Here is a 23,566-nt window from a genome sequence, read left to right as displayed (position 1 = left end):
TCATCATCAAACACCAGTATCTGCCACCAGCCCCAAGCCTGACAACCTATAAACCCAGTCCCTGAGAATCCACATGGTGGAAGAAGAGAACTGGCTCCAACAGGTGTCCTCTCACGGGGCTGAGGGTGTGCACATGCCACACACACACACACACACACACACACACACACACACACACACACACACACACACAAATTCAACAAATAAGTAAATTACAAGAAGATAAAGAAAAGCAAACCTCCATGCCAGTGCCAGCCCTACCACTGATTAGGTGAGTGACCTAACAGGCCCAGGTCCAGGGTCTATACAGCTACAATAGTGTGGCATTCTGGAAGCCTTGGGGCAATAGGACTTTTGGGTTTGTGAGCCTTTGTGAGGTAAACCAAAGTTACCTCGCAAGGCTCCTCTTCATTTCCCACATCTGAAGACACTCATGTGAACATTAGTGACTGGTCCTAAGGAGATACTCTTGGGGGGCTGTAGGAATTGAAGGTGGGAGCCCTGGTGTTCCCCTGAGCTTGATCTGACCTTAGGCAAGTCAGAGTCTCTGGTCCCTCTTCTGTGGAATGAGGAGAGTGGACTAGATCCTGCCTGCAGTTGTCTGAAGCCTGAGCCATGCTCAGCGTGAGAGGGCTGGCTGCGAAAGCAAGAAGACCTGAGTTCTAACCTCCAGCACACACATCAGAGCTGCCATGACCACAGGCACCCGGAACCCCGGTGCTGGGTTAACGACAAGCACATTCTGTGGACTCACTAGCCAGGAACTTAGCCTAAACAGCAAGGTTCAAATTCAGTGAGAGACCCTGTCTCAAAAAGGTGAGGGGAGGGTTGAGGAAAACTCCTGACATACTTCTCTGACTTCTGTGTGTTTACAGAGGTTCACTAGCCCCGTCCACATGCACACATACACAAAATGTACACGCAAGCAGGAAAGATGGCCTGTCAGGTAAAGGAACTTACCACCCAAGCTCCCTGTGATTCTCAGAGCGTACGTGGTCAAAGGAAAATACCAACGTTACAGAGTTAGCCTCTGATCTTCACAAATGTACCATGGCATGTGTACACCTACACACACACACACACACACACACACACACACACACACACACACACAAATAATAATGATAATAATAACAACAATTTTAAGTAAAATAAAATAAAACCTGCATTTTTCATGTCTTTAACAAGTCTAGTTAAAAAGTCTCACTGATAAGTTTCTGTTCTTTTTGCACAAATGGCAAACCATGACTGTATTTAGTGAACAATTACCACACTCACATTGCCATAGCGAATACCTTGTACGTGGGCATTATTGATCCCATGAAAGCTCAGAGAACCTAGCAAACCTGCTTAGCAGTCACACAGGTAGAAGGTGCTGGTGTCAGGACTCAAACCCAAGTCTTTCTACTCCAAGGCTCTTTACCTACCATGGAGGATTAGACCAGGTACAAAGATTTGCAAAGATGGACCCATGAGGCTCAAGAGAGCAAAACCACATCACAGTCTGACCTTAGGGAGCAGACTCCAGAAGTCATTATTCTAGAAGACTTCCTTAACAGGAAGCACAGACGGCCAAGGGGTGAATGCAGGTGGCTGCCCAACTGATTTCAAGGCTATTATGGTTCTAAGTCTCTCTGCTTTTGTCTGATTTTAGCCACTGCCTTCTACAGAGCTAAGTTCCTGGTGCCCATGTCCCTTCAAAGCTCTGTTTTGGTGACTTGGTCTGGACACTGGGCTCATAGTGGGGAAGGGAGAATGTGTCCCCATGTGACTCCAGGCTCAGAACCTACAATCTGTTCCAAGCTCTGGATTAGCCATGGGTCCCTCTCACCTTTCTACCTCACAGTGGTGCTGGATGACAGCAAGAGGCTAGCCAAGAGGAAGCTGATAGAAGAGAACCGTGAGAAGAGGCGGCGGGAAGAGCTACAGAAATCCATTGGGCATAAGCCAGAGCCCACGGATGAGGAATGGGAGCTCATCAAGACAGTCACCGAGGCCCACGTGGCCACCAATGCCCAGGGCAGCCACTGGAAGCAGAAGCGGAAATTTCTGGTAAGGTTTCTGACCAAGTTCACTCACTGTGTATCCTTCATTTTCTGCCAAAGTTTAGAGTCCACTGGACCCTTCTGACATTAGTGTCCATTTTTGTGATGGGCAGTTGCAGCTCAGAGTGGCTAGGACTGCGGGCATGCCAGTAGGGGACTGGAGGCTGATGGTTACAGATGCTGATTGTTACAGAGGCTGATGGTTACAGAGTCTGATGGTTACAGAGTCTGATGGTGGTCACAGAATCTGATGGTGGTTACAGAGGCTGATGGTTACAGAGGCTGATAGTTACAGAGTCTGATGGTGGTTACAGAGGCTGATGGTCACAGAGTCTGATGGTGGTCACAGAGTCTGATGGTGGTTACAGAGGCTGATGGTTACAGAGGCTGATGGTTACAGAGGCTGATGGTCATTCACTGGTATCCAGAGCAGCTTCCCATACCTCCAACCTCAGGGAGAGGCCAGGGCTGCAGCCTCTCCTCAGGAGTGTCTGCTACCTGCTGACTTACCCTTCTCCCCCTTCCGCCTTCAGACTTCGAGTGTTCATACTCAGCCACCCGGGCTTGTCCACGTGCCCGCTTCAGCAGAATCTCTAGGAGGAAGGTTCCCAGACCTCACATTTAAGTTTTTATCTGCCAAAGTCAAAACGCTTGTCTAGAAATAAAAGCTTAAGTTCAGGAGCCAGAGAATAAGAGTGTAGCCATGGGAACAAGGCAGCCCTTTTTGGATCTGTGTGCACTTACTGGACTGTAGAGTGAAACCCCTTTCCAGCCATTTCTCATCTAGACTTCCTGGTGCTCTGAAGTTTCTGGAGTTGCTATCCCTTTTTTATAGAGGCAAGTCAAGCCCGAGGTCATACATGACTGCAGTAAGTGACTAAGCCAGGCCCCAAAGCCAACAGGTCCTGTGGTTCCAAGTCTCCCCACCCACCTCACGAGACAGACTTCCTCCTCCAGCCAGTGTCTAGCCACCTCCAAGACTGGTTTTGCCTTCAGTGTATGGCATAAAGGCTGAACACTTTGCTGGCCTGTGGAGCTGTCTGTACATCAGAGTGGCTCTCTCTAAACAAGGAGGTGTGGCGGTGAAATTACCCGTGCGCCACAACAGCAACATCATGACGCAGTGGTTTTAGGCTTACAGTTATAGCCACTCAGAAAGCCAAGGTAGGAAGGTTGCGAGTTCAAGGCCTGCTTGAGTTACCAGTGCAGCCTAGGGAACTTAACAAGATCTTGCCTCAAAAATTAAAGCAATGAAAGAGCTAGCATACAGCTTCGTGGTAAAGCATCTGCCCAGCCTGCATGAGATGCTGGGTCAGTCCCCAGTACCATAAGTAACAATAATAAAAGGAAATTTTGGAAAGAAAGGCCTATGAGTAATCTGCTCTGGAACAAATCCTCTCAGTGTCACAATAAACAAATACTGTCAGGTGTCACCTTTAGAAAAGTCGCCAAGTTGGGGATTTAGCTCAGTGGTAGAGCGCTTGCCTAGCAAGCGCAAGGCCCTGGGTTCTGTCCCCAGCTCCGAAAAAAAGAAAAAAAAGAGAAAAAAAAATAGAAAAGTCGCCAAACTCTGAAATGATGCTTATGATAGTTCTAGTCTATATGCTTCGCTCCCTAATCCTCAAACGCTATACCACAGAAAAGAGCAAAATATCAAGACATGAGAACCAGCCTTGAGGCCTCCCCTTCAAGGCTTCTGATAGTCTTCATGACTTTGATCACGCAAAGCAGAAAGGTGTGGCAGGGTGGCCTGCTGTTGGACTCCAGTCAGAGGAAGGAAGTGATCTATGCACTGTTTTTCTTCAGGAAACTGATGGGAGCAGCCATTACATCTAGCTATGCAGTACAACATAGCATGTGATGTGTGCCTTTTATAGATTTCTCATCAAGAAAGTGTCCCTCGTGATCCAAATGTAAATAACAGCTTCTCCACACCAGTTACTCTAAGGTTCCTAGTTTGATTGGACTCCTGCTCTATCCCATCTGACTCTACCACTCAGCCTTTGTGCCTGGATCACCCTGTGATATCATGGGGCTGGGGCAACCCAGGTCCACTAAACACTATCCCTCCAGTGCTGGTGGGTGAAACTCTCAAAATCATACCTCTGAATGACTCCCACTACACAGTACCCTCAGTATCCATAGGCTCTGTCTCCTGCAGAGAGAACCTTCTTCCCTCTTCTTGAAAATGGCTTTTAAAAGAGGATTTCAATGGAAGAGATGTTTAAGTGACGTCTTAGTCTCTTCTTAGTCATAAGAAACTTTGCTGGAGCCTGAATAGTAGCTCTGTGGGAGACAGCTTGTCCAGATAGACAAGGCTCTGGGTTCTATCCGTAGGGATAAGAAAAAAATGCTTTGAAGCTCCAGCTTAAAGGAGGAAACTAACTATGTCGTCATCGTCATAGTCATCATCACCATCATCATAACCACCTTCTTCTTTTTCTTCTTCCTCCTCCTCCTCTTCTTCATCACCACATAAGAAGCTGGGGATGCTAGCTTGCATCTGTAAACCCATCCTAGGAAGCTGAGCTCAACACAACGGTTGAGCACTTTTTGTGAGGCCCTGGATTCAATCCCCAGTACCATAGAGACAGAAAAGTTAAAAGGACTCTTAGCTATGTCCCTAACCCCCACCATACTAAGAAAGAATTTAAAAGTTGTCCTGTTAAGCTGCCATGTTCTAATGTAATCTGTTACACAGCCATAGCTAACCAAAACAGAACTCAATACACTTTTCAAGTTGAGCACGAAGTTCCAATGTTAGGTCACCAGAGACAGTGAGGTAAGCTCTGAACCTCAGTCAGTTTGCACGTCTGCAAAAGAGTTCTCTGGTGTCTGCGCTCAGAGTGGAAACCACACTCTTTTGAGCAGTGAACTATTTCCACAAGAATATCAAGAAATCTCACTTGAAAACAGCATAGCTAACAGTTCTGTCTAGTTAGCCCTCACTGCCAGCTTACCTGAGAGGAGAAGCCTCAACTGAGGAATTACCTATACCGGATTGACTTGTGGAACTATCTGTGAAGTACTGATTGGTGATTGATGTGTCCACTCTGGGCTGAGTTGTATGAGAGAGCTCTTGCTTGAGTTCTTGCCCTATTACTCCTTAATAAGAGGCTATGACAAGGCAGGTATAAGCTAGATCAACACTTCCCTCCCCTCAGTTGCTTTTGGTGAGAGCATTTTATCACAGCAATAGCTAGAACAGTATCCCATGGTCAGAAGGGACATTTTAGGGTTTCTGTTTCCTAAGTGGCCGATGTCTCCTCTTTGTATTGAGAACACTACATACTAATTCCTTATTTTATGTGCAATGTCCCACCTCGTTCTGGAAAAGGGCGTGACGAGGCTTATGACCTTAATGGTGCAGCAGCCATGAGGGATAAGACTCAGGTTGTGACAGAAGCTGCACCTACTCATTTATTAGGCATAACTATCTAGTCCCCAAAAGGAACTACTTCATCATGTATCCCCTAAGATCAAGTTCCAGCCAAGTCAAAAAAAAATAAAAAATAAAAAAATAAAGGTATGGTACTCCCTTCTGAGAGAATGGGTGTTTGGCAAGTGAAGGGCGTTTGCAGAAATCCATGACGTTTCATAATGAACCTCAAGCCGTGCTATCAAATCACCTTCAAAGCATTCAGATCATGTCCCTTCCGTGACTTTCCCCAATCTACTTCAGTCTCTGAGGTAACAGAAATGCTTTCCATGATGAAGACGCTGTGGTGAAAGCAGAAGTGGGCTGAGGAGGGAGGCTCGTTTCTACCCTCTTTGTGTCAGGAAGACGTTGGCACAAAACCCACGCCCACGACAGCAAGCTGTGTATGTTGTCATCATCATCTGGGGACACAGTGCACTGTTCTCCTCCCTGGTTCACTAACAGAGGCACAGCTGGCGGACTTTCTAGGCAAGGACGAAATGTGGCCTTTGGAGTCAGGGCACACCTGCCCTATTTCTCCCCCAGCTGAGTCACTGCCTGATGACCACGTTCTCAACTGGGACCAGTGTCAGACAGGGCACAGACTGAAGGGTCAGATAGGTCTGTGAGGTCAGGTCAGGGCACAATCTATGATCCCAAATTACCACCATTTCAGAAACAATCAGGAGAGCTAGCCTTCCTAATTATGTAAGTGATTTCACTCCCTCTCTGGTCGTTGGCCTTTTGACCACCTCAGGTAGGGTAAAAACTAATTATGCAAAGGACACAGAGGCACCTGGCATCTCGTGCTTATGACACATGACTTTCACATTTCACCCCGTTTATCCCAGGATGTATAAACCTGGAGTCAGGTCTAAGACACCAGGGCCCTGAATGTGTCAGGGTCCTTCTACATTGCTTTGCATTGTGAGAAGACGAACCTGCTAAACAAACAGAGAGAAAAACTCATCCACCTGGCCAAATCCCATTCTGCCAGGGCCAACAAGCTGCCGGGCTAAGCCAAGATGTCCTTGGCTTTCAGCCATCCATTTGTAACAAGGCCAACGCTAAGTAACCTCAACCCAGAGAGCCAGCTGGCAGGGGTCTGTGTAACTCCAGCTCCCCAGTGCTGAACGGGGACTGATGTCACACCTGCACATACACCTGAACCTCATGTCTGTCCCTCTCTGTTCCTACTGCCCAGAGAAGCCAGGGCGCTAGGGGTTCCTGAGCTGACACCCTGTGCATCTTCATAGGTCCTCCATTTCTGGCTGTTTTACTGTGAACTCATAGTCCAGCCCACCTCAACCTGACTGAATTACAGCAGCTTCTCCTTGCTCAACCCTTACCCAAACCAACATCCCTACACCTCATCAAGCCTCTGTCCTGTCTGTAGCCCTTCAATGACTTTTGTTTTGTATCTAGAAGATGTTTCTTTCCTCCCGTGGTCCATGGGGCCCAACATGATGCTTCTCTGCCGGGCTCCATCCAACTGGGCCTTTTTTCTGTCCTCAGCACTTTGCAATGAGTATTAGTTACTCTCCTTGATATTTTGACCAAATCCTTGACAAGGACAGTTTCAAAGAGGGAAGGTTTATTCTGAATTACAGTTTGAGAAGAATAGTCCCTCATGGCCATCCTGGATAGAGTTGCTGTCAGTTACTGACCAAAGCAACTTGGGGAGAAAAGGGTTTGTTTCCTCTTCCAGGTAACAGTCCATCACTGGGGGAGTTAGGATAGGAATTCATGCAGAGCAGGGACCTGGAGGAGCTGATGCAGAGGTCATAGAGGGATGCTGCTTTCTGGCTTGCTCCCTAGGATTTGCTCGCTTACTTTATTACAGAACCCAGGACCACCAGCCCAGGGACAGACACACACAATGAGTTGGACCCTTCCCTATCAATCATTAATTAAGAAAAGTGCCTTGCCAGATCCTACAGAACATTTCCTTAGCTGAAGATCCCTCCTTTCCCAGCTTGTGTCAAGTTGACATAATCACTAGACAGCACGATGGCCAAGAAGGGCCAGCAGTAAGAGCTGGAGCAGCTGGTCACCTTGAATCAACACTCACAGGGACAGAAAGTGAGGCCTTGACTATAAACCTGGGAGGTGAGTATGGAGCATGTGAGCCTATGAGGAACATTTCACGTTCAAAATAGAACTACTGGCTTCTCCCTCCGCCTTGAATATTTCTCCTTCAACTCCATGGACAGCTGACTCCTTGACATGCTTCAGCCCAAAGTCTTGACCATTTGCTCGTCATCAGGACCTTGGTGGACTAACATGTCACCTCTAGGCTTATCACAAGCCAGAGTTCTTCAGTGATTATTTTTCTTGCCTATCACTGATCATCCCTCACCACAAACCCATTTATCTTATGAGAGACATCATTCACTCCTGTAATCTCAGCATCAAGAGTGCAATCTGGCCCTACTTCATGCAGAGGCCTGTTCCACAGCAGACAGAAACACAAAGGCTTGGTCCTTTCCCGTTCAGAAGGCTGTCTATGTGATGAACGACTATATAAGTGTGAAAATAAGTTAAAAGTAAGAGAAAAGAGTTAAAAGTCAGTGCCATAAAAGTGACACCCACTGGCGACTGTGAGTGTGTAGAGGAGGCCAGTGTCATTTCAGGTGAGGTCATCTAGCAAGATGTCAAGGAGTAGACAGGATTCAGGTTGGGGTTGACAGTGAACAGAGACAACAGATTGAAGTAGGGGCTTCAGAGGAAGGAAAGATCCAGAGAGAATGTGCAGTAGAAAAGAGAGGCAATGTGTGGGACAAAGGTGGTGATCTCAGATGTACTGAGCCAGGTGGCCCATTTAGAGCCTAGAGGACAGACATCAGTGCTGTTGTTGGAATGCCCTATGAGCAAGCTAAGGCAGCTAAGCAGACCTCTCCACAGCTAGACACAAGACAGGGGCATCAATGATACTGGAGCTTGGTATTGGGCACAACTACATCCTGGGCACAAGATCCTCAGTGCCCAAGGCCACTAGGCACAATAAGCTAACAGATTCAAGACGAATTCAGCAATCTGCAGTCCTTATGGGTGAGAATCTACAGGGGAGCCACATAGGCATTTGCATTCTGCGATCTCAGTTCTCTGTACCAGGAGGCAGCTCACCTCCTTGCAGATTCTTCTTCTTCTCCCTAGTACCTGAGGTCCATTGTGGAAACGAACTCTAATGATACAACAGAATGCTTTTTATCTATTCCGCTGTTTAGTTCCCAACAGAAAGGCCTGTGAAGTTACACCGAAGCTGTAATTTTATCGTTGCCACGTTCCCTTGCTTGATTTTCCTCCGTCTTTCAAATCATCGGTCACGGGAAGTGACTCCCCTGCTTTTCTACCCACAGATGAATGAATGTTTAGGTGCTGGGGAGATGTTCAGTTGGTAAAGTGTTTGCTGTGGAAACATGAGTATCAGGGTCTCCAGCCCGCTCATAAAAATGCATGGGCAGAGTGTATTCATGAAATCCCAGCGCTAGGAAGACAGAGATAGGCAGATCCCTGGAGCTCACTGGCCAAGCCGTCTAACTAAATCAGAGGGCTCTGCATTCAGTGGTGTGTGTGTGTGTGTGTGTGTGTGTGTGTGTGTGTGTGTGTGTGTGCAGGGAAAACATCCATAAACATCAATAAAACAAATACATTTTTAAAATAAATTAAAATTCATCATTATGATGAGCAACAGCATCTAGAAAGAAACTAAAGGAGACAGCTGACATCAGGCCTGGCTTCTACATGCACACATATGCACATATACCAACACATATGTGCGCACACGAACATGTATATACACAAAAATATGTTGTTTCTGAGATGTTCCTACATAAATTTAGATAGATAGATAGATGATAGATAGATAGATAGATAGATAGATAGATAGATAGATAGATAGACGATAGATAGATGATAGACGATAGATAATTTTAACTCAAAACTCCCTACCTTGTTAATGTGTGGTCATGCTCATTTAGCAGCCGACCTTCCTTCCTAACAGGCTTGTAAAGAAGACAGGAGGCAAGAGCAGCCTCCTGTTCAGGGGAAGAAGAAAATATACAAGCCAGCTCAGGATGCAAGGAACAGTGGTCCCCAAAGTACGATCGGCATTCATTTTAAATCCTTAGCTCACACAACGACAGAAAGTGGGACAGGCATTGTATCCTGTCCCATCTGTGTCCAGGAAGGCCATGTCATTGGTTACCTCAGACACCTCCATTCACCATGAAAACATGGTAGAACCCAGACCCACCCGTTCACTACCACTAAAACAAGAGACAACAACAAAGCCAGAGGAACCTATGGGTAATGTCAAAGGAGTCAGCACTGCCCACATTCGCTGTGAACACACACATTCTCGCAATTCTCCCTAAGGCTTGCAGGGCCTGGCTGCTCCTGCAGATCCTGACATATGGGCAAGTTGAGGGTGAGAGTTATCTGCTGTCCTGTGAGCTGTGACCACTGACAGGCTGTAGGGAGGAAGGTGGATGCTCCACACTGAGTTTGTTCACTGATGGCCTGGCATCCTCAGAGTGGCCGCAGACTACCAGCAGCAGCACACCCCACAACCTCTGTAGAAAGACAGACCCCCTACTTCTACCTGGCTCTAGATTCAGGTGAAGCCTAGAAATCTGGAACACAGTGAAGTTTGGAGCCACAGAGTCTTGACATGGGCGGTGGACATTGTCATTGTGACTCCTCCCCAAATGGGGAAGGGTAATTGTGCTCCACCCACTGCTGTCACTCCCCACTCCCACCACTGGGTGTCTTGGAGAAACCAGATCTTCTTCACATCTGTTCACTGTAGCATCATGCAAAGATGGCCGCCATCCCACAGCCATGAGTCTCTGATGCCCTTGGTGACATCCACAACTCCTAGAAGACACTTGAAGACACCATCTGTTTCCAGGTGTCAGAAAGTGGACAGATGTTACAGACATGTTTCCCTTCCCTGCTTTTGCACTTGTTTAAAGGCCTGGGCTTCTGTGAACCACATGGGATAGAGAAGTGGAAGCTGGCATCCATGTGCTAGTAAGTCATTCATAGCTGGTGCTTATTAGTATCACAGAGACAAGAATGGGCAGTAGAGAGGGTTGTCCTCACGAGAAGTACAGAAACAGCACACGATACCCTAGTAGAGGTGACAGAATGCTCACTAAGGACAGGCGGCTTGTGGAAGTCCACCCTGCACGAGTAACCTGGAGCCAGGCTGAAACCGTGATTCTGAACAATCAGATCCAGAGAGGGCCCGAGAACATCCCCCGAGTGATAACCATTTCACTGTCCGGTCTGAGTGGTGCAGTCATGGACTGTCTTTGAGCAAGTAAACAGTAAAGAACTCTGGGGACATGAATGATAAGCAGATGTCCCACCTGCCCTAAGGTTTGCCCTGTTTGTGCAACTCAGTTCCCTGCAGAGAGCTGAGAGATTGTCACCCTCAGCACTCAGCTGAGAACACCTCAAACTAGAGTCCATGGTTAGAAGCAAGAATGTGACCCCCAAGGGCTTGTTAGGGGTTTGTGGTGCCTCCATTACTGCCCCTGTGTCCCAACATACACACCAGAACACAGTGCTCTGAATGTGCCCACCAGTGATCTAGAATTCTTTCCACAGATCTATGTATGACCTCTGTGCCAACAAAACTTCTTTCCATCAATAGTCCTGTGAGCATTACCCCTGGGGCCTATTAAAGCAATGGCCAAAGCATACACATTTGCTCAAAGACATAATTGAGGTGAAAATTATCTACTTTGTCAACACACAGGGGCAACCAGAAGTGACAGCCTTGTTTCCCTGCCATTCGAGAGCTGTGATAAACACGGGTTTCTTTCAGCTTTGCTGAAACTGTTCTCACTTTCTCCTCCTCAGCCTGAAGACATTGGACAAGCACCCATTGTGAACGCCCCGGAAGGTGGCAAGGTTGATCTGGAAGCCTTCAGCCATTTTACAAAAATCATCACACCAGCAATCACCAGAGTGGTGGATTTCGCCAAAAAGTTGCCCATGTTTTGTGAGGTGAGGATATGGCTCTTCTGACTGGGTCACTTTTCATTATAGCTTCTTTTCCAAGAGTGCAGGGTATTGTCTCACAGTAATTAGCAGAGTCCATGCAAAATGAGAATGCCTGCTGGGGCCGCAGCTCAATGGGAGAGCACTTGCCTTGTGTGCCCGACCTTGGATCTATCCCCAGTACTGTCAAAAGAAGGGCTCGTTCCTCAGCAGTGCCTTCTCTCTTCAGCCACTGTTGAGTGAGAGACAAAATTAGCTTACCAAGTAGATCGCTGCAGTTTGAACACTATCGATAGGTCTTCTACGGAATGTCCCAGAGAGACAGCAATGTGATCAATCCTTAATACAGAAGAACTGAAGCCAAATGGCCCTCGCAGAGCAAGACTCCCACTGTCTCTGTGGGGATTTCTTCTTTCCCAGGAGCTTGATCTCTTGCCCTCTCTGGGGCCTGGAAAACTCACCCATGCTTTCCCTCAGAAATACTTCCTCCCTCACTTAGCACGTTCCCCATCTCACCTCAGCTTCCTTCTTGCCTCACTTTGACCAGCCCTGTCCTACAGCAGGTGAGAACAGAACCACTACACTACAAGGAATGGGCGAGATCCTGAGTCTGGTCATCTTTGAGATTTACACTGCTGTCTCTTAGAGCAGTTGGCATGTTCAACATATAGAGTATTGTCCTTCTGCCCTGCCCGAGTGACAAGCACAACACACATCTTATAACCGATGCCGTTATTTCTTCTCTTTGTCTTTCTGGAACATTCCAAGTAGGTTAGGCTAACCAGCCAGCCAGTAATTCACCTGTCTCTTCCTCCTTTGTCCTAGGATTACAAGTGGGTGCTACCACCACCACACCTGGCTTTAAAAAGTAAAAAGAACCCATGGGTTCTTGAAATGGAGTTCAGAGTCAAGCACCGTAGCCTGACTAGGCTATCTTCCAGGTTCAATTTCATCATGACATTTCCATCCTGCTTCTGGCTTTCTGAACCCACTAGGGCTGATTGTGTACTCTGTGGAACATCGATCTCCCTCTGCAAAGTTCCACTGAGTGCCAGACCATTGCTCTCACACCTTCCAGGAGCCTGGGAGAGTTAGCATGTAGAGCCAGCAGACCGTAGTGAGCCTCTTCCATAGCTTCGAGAGTAGAGCGTAGTACAGCTGCGAGAACCAAGTCTCCTTGTCTAGGAGGAGCAGCTGCTGCTTTAACTTCCAGCTCATCTAGGCTGCGAGTTTACAGTGAGGACAGCCAAGCTGCAGTGAGGGTGACATCAGACACTGGATGGAGTAATGTCTTATTGCTTATTTTTGAGCGTCCACAGAATCCATGCTCAGAAGGACAGAGCCCAAAGATAGAAACTGAGACAGAGAAAGCGTTCGCCTCTTTCTGACCTTTAATATTTTTAATTAATATTTATGAACATTCTAGATGATGAACAAATAGTCCCTTTTCTAGTTTCCTTTCTGTTGCTGAGACAAACTTAGCCAAAAGGAACTTGGGGGAAGAAAAGCGTTATCTGACGTACACTTCTACGTCTGCTGAATGGTTCTCCTTAGGAGTGTGTGAGCGCTACCTGGGAGCTTGGGAGACAATAAGGGTGAGACCCACAGAGAGTCCTGGAGGAGCTGGGGTTCTTTTCTGCTCTCTCCAGCCAGTTTTCCATCTATACCCAAGCTCAGCCTTCCTCCTTCCAACTCCCTCTCGAGTCAGGCATCCAAGGATATAATTAGCACAAGGAAGGCTTAAACGAAAGCAAATCATTAATGTGTTGTCTAACAGAATTGCTAGACATCAAAGCCTGTTTCTCACAGATAAATAAAAGCAGTTTAAAGTTGGACCAGTCAAGAGTTTCTATCTCCCAAGAGGTTCAAGGAAGACGTAGATATTATGTACAATTTACATAGTCTTTGTTTCTGGAAATGTTCCCATTGTTCACATACTGAGCAGGTGCATTGGCCTTGAATTGTAATAGAGCTGGTTTCAAATCTCAGCCTCGTCTACAAAATATCCCCACGCCCTGCACACTAGCACATTACACTCTGAGTGTCTGTTTTTCACGTGTGTGAACAAAACTGGAATTCAAATGTTTACCTGACTGTCTTACTGTGAAGTTTAACTGAGACGACTGTATACATCTTGACAAGAAACACAAGATGTAACAGTCGCTCACACCCTTTCAAGTGACATCAATATTGAATTCCTGAGCTTTCTCTCCAACCCCGGAAAATAATTTTCTATTTTTTACTATCTTGCCACACAGAGTTCTGTTGTGAAGTCTTACTAGCCCATTGTCGTAAAACCTAAATAACATGGTGACCAAATAAGCTTAAAATGACCCCGAAATCTGAACAGAAAACTCTAGCTTGTCCACTGACTCTGGCATCTGGGTCACCAAAAATAGAAAGCTGGAAGCCAGGACACCGGATCCTGGCTTCACCTCTGGCCTGGATTTGCTGGTTGACCGTGAGCAAAGCCTGTAGTGCCTTGGTTACTGGCATCTGGCTGCAACCTTCTAGTTTTGCACTTCCTGAAAAGCTTGGTTGCCAGCTGACCAGCAGAGCTACACACAATCTTAAAAAGATGAGTCTTGAACTCCGCTCAGCAGCACTTTCAAGTATAGCAATGGTACAAACTCCCCAATGAAGGGTTGGCTCATGGAGGCTTCTGTAGGCCTGTAACATCCGTTGAAGGCCTATGCTAAAAGAAATGTAAACTACTAAGATAAACCCGCCTAGATATTTCAAAAACAGTGGTTGAGGGGGCGCTGAAGAGATGGCAGTTAAGAGCACTGGTTACTCTACCAGAGAACCCAGCACCTAGATGGTTGGTACCTGACAACCATCTATACCTCTAGCTCTAAGGATCCAATGGCCTCTTTTGGTGCATGGACCTATGTGCAGTCAAAACACTCATCTACATCGTTTTAAAGTAGCTGTAGTCTGAGCATGTAATTACATACCTGTAGCCCCTGCATTTGGGAGGCAGAGGCAGGAGGATTGCTACCACTTGAAGGCCAGCTTAGTCTGTAATAGTGAATTCCAATCCAGCCAGAACTACACAGAAGACTGTCTCAAAACAAACATGGCTGTAACTGTCCCTGCAGGTAGAGAATGAGAGAGAGCGAGGGCTCAGAGGACGCAGATCTAGGATTGGTCAACCAAGGCTCAGTGGTTGCTTTTCCAACAGCCTGGCTGACACTAATCCTCTGCTCTGTGCTGATGTGCCTGCTTCCTTCCAGCTGCCCTGTGAAGACCAGATCATCCTCCTCAAAGGCTGCTGCATGGAGATCATGTCCCTCCGAGCTGCTGTGCGCTATGACCCAGACAGCGAGACTCTAACCTTGAATGGGGAAATGGCAGTGACACGGGGCCAGCTGAAAAACGGAGGTCTTGGGGTGGTGTCAGATGCGATCTTTGACCTGGGCATGTCTCTGTCGTCTTTCAACCTGGATGACACGGAGGTTGCCCTGCTTCAAGCCGTCCTGCTGATGTCTTCAGGTGAGTGTGCTAAGGTCCTCTAGGGTGGGAGAAGAGAGCTTCGTGGGGTGGGAGTCGGGGGTCTGGTGCTAATTCACATCACTTAATGGGTTGTCTGCCTCCCTTTAGCAGCAGAGTCTTATCTGACTCTCCTACATCAAGAAACTAGAGAGGTCAATTGACAGGGAGCGGAATGGGGGATATCTAGGGTCTGATACTCTATAGCTCTGGCTGGCTTGGAACTCACTGCATAGACCGCACTGGCCTCTAACTCAGATGCTCTTTGAAACTGTGGAAACGGTTGTAGCTGTGGCATTTCAGAAGTGTGTGTCTCCTTGGCCTTTGATTCTGACAGAGCTAGCTAGCAACAAGTCCCAGCCTCACTCACAAAACATTTGTATGAAGTCCCAACCAGCTTGTTACCATCCAGCTGCCCGAATCTGCATATCTCCAAATAAAATTGAAATTAGAATCTTTATACCTCACTGCATTACTGTGAAAATTGGCTAAAGTAACTAAGTCTTGGCATGATGTCCAATTTGGATAGGGAAAGGGGAGCAGGGGCAGTTGAAACCCTGTGAAATGGTGCCCTTTTTCAGACAGTTCATCCACCCTTGCCTGCTTCTGCCTTTGTGGATGCTGGGTATAGATGTGAGAGACAGCGCCATCCTATGGTACACAAGGCTCGAGTTTTAGTTTCCTCCTTCTGAACAGCACACCAACCCAAAACTGAGTGCTTAAGACACCCGAGATGGCCAGAGCTGGCGCTGAACATGGCCGCAGAGGTTGTCCCCAGCAGCCTTTCCTCTGAAAGAGGACTCAGACCCTTACATGGCTGCTTACATGTGAAAGCAAAAGCTGACCAGACTTAAGTCTCACAGCATCACTTCAGCCACATTCTAATGACCAACTAGCCCCAGCTGCAGCCCATCCAACCTCCTCAGTCCAGGGAGGACATGATGCTGCCTGCCTTTCACCTGCCACCCGCCGCCATCTTTTTAAATGAAATCTGTCAGAACTCAGCTCCCCACGGTGGAGGTTTAATGACAGAGCTGACCCATTCTCATTTTATTTATATCACGATAAATAAATTCAAAGCACACTGCGTTGTTTGAGGGAAGCTAGTCTTTTTTTTTTTTCTCGGAGCTGGGGACCGAACCCAGGGCCTTGCGCTTCCTAGGCAAGCGCTCTACCACTGAGCTAAATCCCCAACCCCAGGAAGCTAGTCTTGAAATACAGAAAACCGCTTCAGGCTCTCCTCTTCAGAACAAGTTAAGTTTTTATTTCTTTAGTACTTGTCACTTCTGTCACTAGATATGGTCACTTACTTTACCATATCTCCCTCTTAGCTAATTATACTTAGAGGTCATAGCTGCATGAAGCCAGTGTTCAGAAGACTCCAGAACTATTAATGGGGTATGCGGCCAAGTATCCACCAGATCTGAGTCACAGACACCTTCAGAGTTCTTGATTGACTTGAAGCTTTCTAAATGTTTTTAAGTTGGTCTAGAAATTCATTTCCTACATAAAATTTAGATGTGGAAGATATTTTTAAAGCAATAATATTTAAAATTATGTTTGTGGAAAATTTTCAAATATATAGAACGGCACACTGAACTCTTTGGGTGACTTTGGACAGAGTCCAGGGTGTTCCATTTTCCCAGTTCCTACTGTTCTCACCCTGGTATAACCCCCTCCCCGTGTCTTGCTTTTAACCACTAGAACCACCATATTTACTGTTACCTCATGTGATTCTATATATATATATATATATATAACATAAAATTATTGCAACCAGACTTATTCTACCCAGGCCCTGGGGGCTTTGAGAGAATAACACCCATGTGGAGAAAGTTCACACAATGGGGGAACTGCACAGCTGGTACCTGGGCTACAACCGGTGTCCACATGAGGGTCCTCAGGGGAATATAATTTGGAGCCTCTCTAAGGGCTGCCTTTGTGATCCAGCCTCTCTAAATTAAAATAGAAATATGTGGGAATTATAGTCATGAGGAAATGAAAGTAAGTTTTAGCTAAATCATTATTGGTATAAAGACGCACTTAAATAATGTTGACTTACACAGGAAGGAAGCTTCTGCAGTGTCTTCTGGTCGTACGCCCTAAAGAAGGCAGGAAGGAAGAGTCAGTGCGAGGCTAGTCTGACTTTAACATTGTCCCAGTACTTACTACCCTGTTTTTTACCAAGAAAGTTCTCAAGGGCACAAAGTCTCCAGCAAGAATCTTTGTCTTTAATAAAGAAACTTTGATCATTTAATAAGTATTTCTGCAGGCATTTGTTTTCATAGTTATCATTGGCTTATGGAAAATGGGTTTCATTACTGTGTAATAAGATGCTTCCTCTAGAATAAGTCAGTAAGGAGAGAGAATAGTAGAGACGGCAAATAGGTCTGTTTTTACATCACTATGACAAACACTTCATAAAGCCAACTTGAGGGATAGAAGATTTACCTCATCTCATGGTTCTAGAAGCTTCTGTCCACAGTTGACTGTTCCCATTGCTTCCATGCCTGTGGTGAGGAAGAGCATCATGATAAAAGCACAGGGGAAAATGAAGTTGCTCACATTGTGGCTGCCTAGAAGCACACACCCCTCCCCATCCAGAGTATCCATCTCAGCACTGCACCCCTCCCCCACCAGAGTATCCACTTCAGCACTGCGCCCCTCCCCCACCAGAGTATCCACTTCAGCACTGCGCCCCTCCCCATCCAGAATATCCATCTCAGCACTGTGCCCCTCCCCCACCAGAATATCCATCTCAGCACTGTGCCCCTCCCCCACCAGAGTATCCATCTCAGCACTGCGCCCCTCCCCCACCAGAGTATCCACTTCAGCACTGCGCCCCTCCCCCACCAGAGTATCCATCTCAGCACTGCGCCCCTCCCCCACCAGAGTATCCATCTCAGCACTGCGCCCCTCCCCCACCAGAATATCCACTTCAGCACTGCGCCCCTCCCCCACCAGAGTACCCATCTCAGCACTGCGCCCCTCCCCCATCCAGAGTATCCATCTCAGCACTGCGCCCCTCCCCCACCAGAGTATCCATCTCAGCACTGCGCCCCTCCCCACCAGAGTATCCATCTCAGCACTGCGCCCCTCCCCCACCAGAGTATCTATCTCAGCACTGCGCCCCTCCCCCACCAGAATATCCATCTTAGCACTGCGCCCCTCCCCCACCAGAGTATCCACTTCAGCACTGCGCCCCTCCCCATCCAGAGTATCCATCTCAGCACTGCGCCCCTCCCCCACCCAGAGTATCCATCTCAGCACTGCGCCCCTCCCCCACCCAGAGTATCCATCTCAACTGTTACCTTACCTTGGTGTCTGGTACTCTGCAGCCCATGCTGCATTCTTGCTTCCTCCTAGGAGCAGTGAAGTCCCCAGGTCTGTAACTGACTAAGACGAGCTCACTCCTTCCGCCTCTAAATTCCTATCTCTCTTCTTCCTCCCCTCAGATCGCCCAGGGCTAGCTTGTGTTGAGAGAATTGAGAAATACCAAGACAGTTTCCTGTTGGCCTTTGAACACTATATCAATTACCGGAAGCACCATGTGACACACTTTTGGCCCAAACTCCTGATGAAGGTGACGGACCTGCGGATGATTGGAGCGTGCCACGCCAGCCGCTTCCTGCACATGAAGGTGGAGTGCCCCACCGAGCTCTTCCCGCCTCTCTTCTTGGAAGTCTTTGAGGACTGAACGGACTGGACAGGTTCTTGTCATTCCTGCAGCACGACTGGGTGTCGCTGCATTCCACCTGTAGCTCTTTCTGTTGTCGTTTCTTCGTTTCTTTGTGTCAAGTGAGCTCATCAGTGGGTCAGCGGGTCATCAGTGGCATAGACTTGGATGAAGTGGTCCTTTGAATGTGGGTCTTTGTAACCATTGCGTTTCGTTCTCCAGTCCTTAGTGTGACGGCTTTGAGGGGTTCACAGCAGTGCAGGCCGAGTGGGGGCGATCATCTCACCAGCACCACGTCGTCACCAGCTCCCATCTGTCCCTGGGCAGACTCAAGCAAGCCAAATGGCATTACAGAAGACTAAAGAAGCCTTAAAACCGAGACGACAGTCATCTTGATCCAATGCGATCCAGTTCTGTTGTTTGTAAGGTGAAGCTGGCAGAGCTCAGGCCACCTCAGGTTGGGCGTGGCTTTTGGCGCGTGAGGGGAGGAGCCGTTCCAGCTTCAGGAACTCACAGCTACTCAGGAGCTTACCGCTTCCAGCACCCTTACTCTCCAAGCAGGCTGACTTGGAATGTGCAGGATACCCACACCATAACAAATCGACGTTACTTTCCATGGCCTTCTGTAACCTTGTGATTTACTTCAAGTTGCGCAAGAGTAGAACTTGGAGACTTGACTGGTTTGAGGCCACAAGGAAAGTCTCCTTTTCAGGATGCCCATAGAGCTTGGAAATCATCCATGTTACAGCATAGTTTCCAAAAATGGTGTTACCTCAAGCAGGAAGGCACCTTTGCAGCTTAGATAGATTCACAAGCCATTCCCACAGAGCTCAAACCTGTTTACAGAGTGCCGTCCCTCTTCCGATGGCCTATGAACCAGCCCTCTCCCCAGCCTGTGGCTGTTGAGCTGGTGATGTTTCCCTGTACATTGAATCTTCCAATCAGAGAGAGACGTGTTGAAACTCCAGTCTTGTTTTGGAAAAATCCCTGGAAAAGATCAATGCAGGAACAATCAGATTCAAAGGAAAAGAACTACTCATGCTGTAGGCTGTCCAATTAGGGAGAATGCTCCCCGTGGATCGGCAAGCGCTTTACCCATTCACAAATGTCTCCCAGTCCCATCCCGTCTCTGCTCCCAAACCCACCTCCTCAGATTCTGAGACACTAAATAGCTTCTCTTCTCTTCTCTTCTCTTCTCTTCTCTTCTCTTCTCTTCTCTTCTCTTCTCTTCCCTTCTCTTCTCTCTCTCAACACTAACTCTTCTGTAGCTTATACACTATTACCTTGGCAAATAGTCCTCATAAAATATAGCAGACCATGCATAGGAAACACCATTACGCTGCCCCATCCCCAGTGACCGTGTAGAGTAGATGTCTCTAAGCAACCAGTAGTGACAACTTACCCAAAAATGGGCAGACTGTACCCATGCAACTGAATGTACGACTCTTCACTGATGTCACAGATGTGAACTACTTCTTGTCTGCCTTTCACTGCCTTAGCCTGGAAATGCTGGGAAAAACAAGCCATATCAGTGAGAATTACCTAAAAGCAAAGGAAGTCACTGTGAAAAGCAAGGGAACTCACTTCTTCCCACCGGGCTCGGTAGAGCATCTTTGGCCTCACAGCAAGTCAGGGTGCCTGCGGCCTGGGTCATTTAGGACCTTACAGTGTTAGTTTTCTTACCTCCTAGTAAATGAGTTGATCTCCAGAAACCCCTCTTCCCTTCTCTAGTGTTTGACTTTTCAGCTAAGGAGGGGGCGTCTTTGAAAGATTCCTTTTCTATTCAAACTTCTAGCTTCGGAAACGGAATGCATGTGGGTGCTCATGGAGTGAGAATGAGGATTTGATTCAGAGGAAGGCAGAATGACCTCGGAAGCAGAGAGGTACAGCCCTGAAAGTCTTTGGAAATAACTGAGGAAAAGGGAACAGTCTGTGCAGGGAACTAAAGATTTAGCCTGATGTTTTAGCAGATAAAACATCGCTGTAGACTTGGTGTGGAGATTAAATAGAAACAAGAAGCCCCAGAGAGTCAAGTTCAAGCATCTGTCTGAGATTTGCTTTCCCAGGCAACCTGTACCCAGCCTCCTCCCTCAGGAATTTCATTAAAACATCTGTCCCCTCTGTCAGCTCTCCTGGAATGCCTCTGTCCAGACAATTAAAACACACTTGCTGTGAGACCAGTTCTCCGTCCAAAGAGGGAGAGAGGGAGGTGACAGGTAGGTGAGTCCCACACAGGCATACAAACTTCTGGGGCACCAGAGTTTCTGAGGAAGTTTCCTGATGCTGACAGTTTTCAAATGGCATCGGAAACCCTGGCATTAGTGCAGGGTTTGACCCAGGGTCATTCAGAGCGCTGTAAAGATTAAGCGCTGGGCACTAGCCCGGTCCTCACAATCCAGCCAGCCACAGCACAGTGACCCTCCCTCTGTAGAGGCTCACCTTTCAGGGACGAACCAGGCTGTAGCAACCGTGGAGACTGAGTACTGAACAAGACAAGCAAGCTTCAGTCTTCTGGCGGGAAGGAACAAGAACGGTAGGCATTCAGAATGGCCTTCGAGAAACTCATTTTATGCACTAGATTGTGAGGGATTTGCTCCCAATGTTTTTTTTTTTCTTCTTCTTCTTCTTCTTTTTCAAAGTCATTCCCTTCTAATCTTGTCCAGACTTTCAATTCAAGTGTGGACGCGGTGACAAGAACCTTTACACCTGCTCCACCGTGGGGAGACTTTCCAGTCAAGGAGAACACGCTCATCCTGCTGGGGCACTCACTGACAAATGGTATTCATGAACGAGAAGGCTGTGCACATGCAACCGACATGTGCGTGTGCACACATGTGCGTACATCCGGTCGTTGCCTCAAGTGTACTTTGCACTTCAGTTAAAATGTGCAGAACTTCCAGAAACTGGAAGAAGAAGAAGAAGAAAAAAAAAAAAAAACTCTCTAACTCTGCTCTAACACCATGTGCCACCTCTGAGCTTTTTCTAGTCCCTTGAGCCTCAGTCCTCAGTGATGCGCTTAAGTGATGAAGCCTCAGCCCAGTGCATTCCTCCTCCTGTGGCCCCAGGGCCACCTCTGTCCCAGTGCAATCTCCGAGAGGGCTGGGCCTGGCTCTGCTCTGCAGCGTCCTTCTCACATTGACCTGCAGGCCGGGCGTGCAAGCCTTCTCCTCCTCACACTCAGCTCTCCCCAGTCCAGCCTCATGACCTGCTGAGCCTCCTCAGAGCGCTTCATTGTCAGTGAGACCTCTACGTTCTGTGGAACTCAGACCCATCCATGTCATACTGACCTTTTTGCTGCATGAGTCATAAATTATGAAGTCAGTCTTATGGTTTCTGAGATGTAACCAGCGTTTTGTAAGGCTAAACCTTTTTCACGAACTTGATTTAAGTGGATAACCAAACCACAGGCCCTCCTCCAAATGAGAGATGACAAGACAATTGACTCTCTGCCCTTTGCAGTGGCGATGGCATCAGGTCCTAAAATAAGCTCATAATTTTCCTTATTTTAATAATATGGAAATATTAGCATAGTGTTTCTTTTGATAGCGATAGACCGATCCGTATTTAAATTTTATAGAGAAGAAATTTTATTGTACTGTGATGTAGATATTTATTACCCAGGTAAGGATTTGCCCGGTGTGTATTTTTTACAATTGAGACATTTTACTTTAATCTTTAAAAGAGAAAAAAAGACTATTAAAAACATATACGTATTAAAAAAAAAAAAGGCTAGGGAGAAAAAAAGGTTTGGCCTTATCACAGGATTTTTACTGTGTCGTATAAATGTTTGCAAATGAAAAAAGAAATCGCACATTTTTGGTGTGTTTTCCACATTAATTAGTGCCGCCTCCAGGAGCGATATTGTGCAGTAAACACTGTTTGTGGCTTTCTGTCGCACAGCTCGAACTGGCCCCACCTTATGCACAAGACAATCAGACGTGAGTCTTTCCTCTGAGGACACAGACCATACGCAACAGAGCACAATGTGACGCCAAGAACGAGACTTGTAGGCGTGCGGCTGACAGAGGTGGTCAGGGCGTGTGCGCACTCGAGTGGCCTTGGGCCACTGCCTCCCTTTGGCTGTCCTTTGTGGCGTTGGCACCTTTCGCTTGACATCAAATAGCCAAAGTAGTTCTCTGTGTTTTCTTCAGAGAAGACCGTTCTTTTTCCAGTAATGTTTTCATGCCCTGTGAATCAGAAAAAAAAAAAAAAAACAACAACAACAACAAAAAAAAGGTACGGGTGGAGTAGAGAGGTTCATAGTAAGTGGAAGGTTTGTGTTTTGCAAACAGTGTTAAGTGATATTGCTGTTGCTAGATTGGTAATATTTTTTCAGCCTAAAATTGTTGAAATCTGTGATCAAATGTTTTAAACTATCCAAAAGGAAAATTTGTATATTTGGGAAAATGGATTTTTACATAGCTTTTTGTATGCAAATATTAAATTGTAATTATGAATATAGTGGGCGTAGGTACTCATAAGCTTAAATTCTAAAAAAAGAAAAGGCTTACAATGGATATATTTGTCTGTCTCTTTCTTTGTTTCTGGACGGGAGGGGCTGCCTGTTCATCTCACCTCAGCACTGAGGCAGGGAAGGGATCTAGAATACAAGATGAGTGTGTTCGCCTTTGGAGAACATGTGGAGAGAAGGGAGAAATACAGACAGACAAACTGTCTGACACACAGATATCATCAAATCGGGTACTCAAAACATCCAACAGAAATCTAAGGCAGCCCCATTAAGGCAGCCCCATGGGGGTTCTCCAAAAAGAGAGCACAGACCACTGAGCAGAGGGGGATAAGAACAGTTGGCAACATAAAGACTACATCATCAAATCAGGGCTCGCATGTAGGAAAAACCAACCGGGGAAGTTGAGGCAGTCAACTGGAGTTTTTGATTAGGAGTTCTCGTCAAGGATGAAC

General features: G+C 47.0%; 1 protein-coding gene and 1 long non-coding RNA gene across 26 annotated transcripts in view; one reads left to right on the top strand and one right to left on the bottom strand.

The window, feature by feature from the left end:
• The window catches only part of Thrb (thyroid hormone receptor beta), a 349,278-nt gene extending 326,118 nt beyond the window's left edge, over positions 1 to 23,160 (top strand). For all 25 annotated transcript variants that reach the window (XM_063273969.1, XM_063273981.1, XM_063273982.1 and 22 more), the window contains 4 exons: positions 1,847 to 2,052; positions 11,335 to 11,481; positions 14,712 to 14,970; positions 18,423 to 23,160. In XM_063273969.1, coding sequence (XP_063130039.1) covers positions 1,847 to 2,052; positions 11,335 to 11,481; positions 14,712 to 14,970; positions 18,423 to 18,664 — 854 coding nt within the window. In that variant the 3' untranslated portion in view covers positions 18,665 to 23,160. The remainder of the gene's footprint in view (positions 1 to 1,846; positions 2,053 to 11,334; positions 11,482 to 14,711; positions 14,971 to 18,422) is intronic.
• LOC120096915 (uncharacterized) lies at positions 11,179 to 18,424 on the bottom strand. Its single transcript, XR_005493838.2, has 4 exons — positions 18,284 to 18,424; positions 17,419 to 17,477; positions 17,030 to 17,069; positions 11,179 to 11,707 (listed from the first exon to the last, which is right to left on the bottom strand). It is a non-coding gene; the product is annotated as an uncharacterized LOC120096915 (long non-coding RNA).
• Positions 23,161 to 23,566: the final 406 nt, after the last annotated feature.

This window comes from Rattus norvegicus, chromosome 15, assembly GCF_036323735.1.
Source record: "Rattus norvegicus strain BN/NHsdMcwi chromosome 15, GRCr8, whole genome shotgun sequence".
NCBI lineage: Eukaryota > Metazoa > Chordata > Mammalia > Rodentia > Muridae > Rattus > Rattus norvegicus.
Note: the sequence above shows the minus strand (reverse complement) of the source record. Positions and strands in the feature narration are given on the sequence as shown.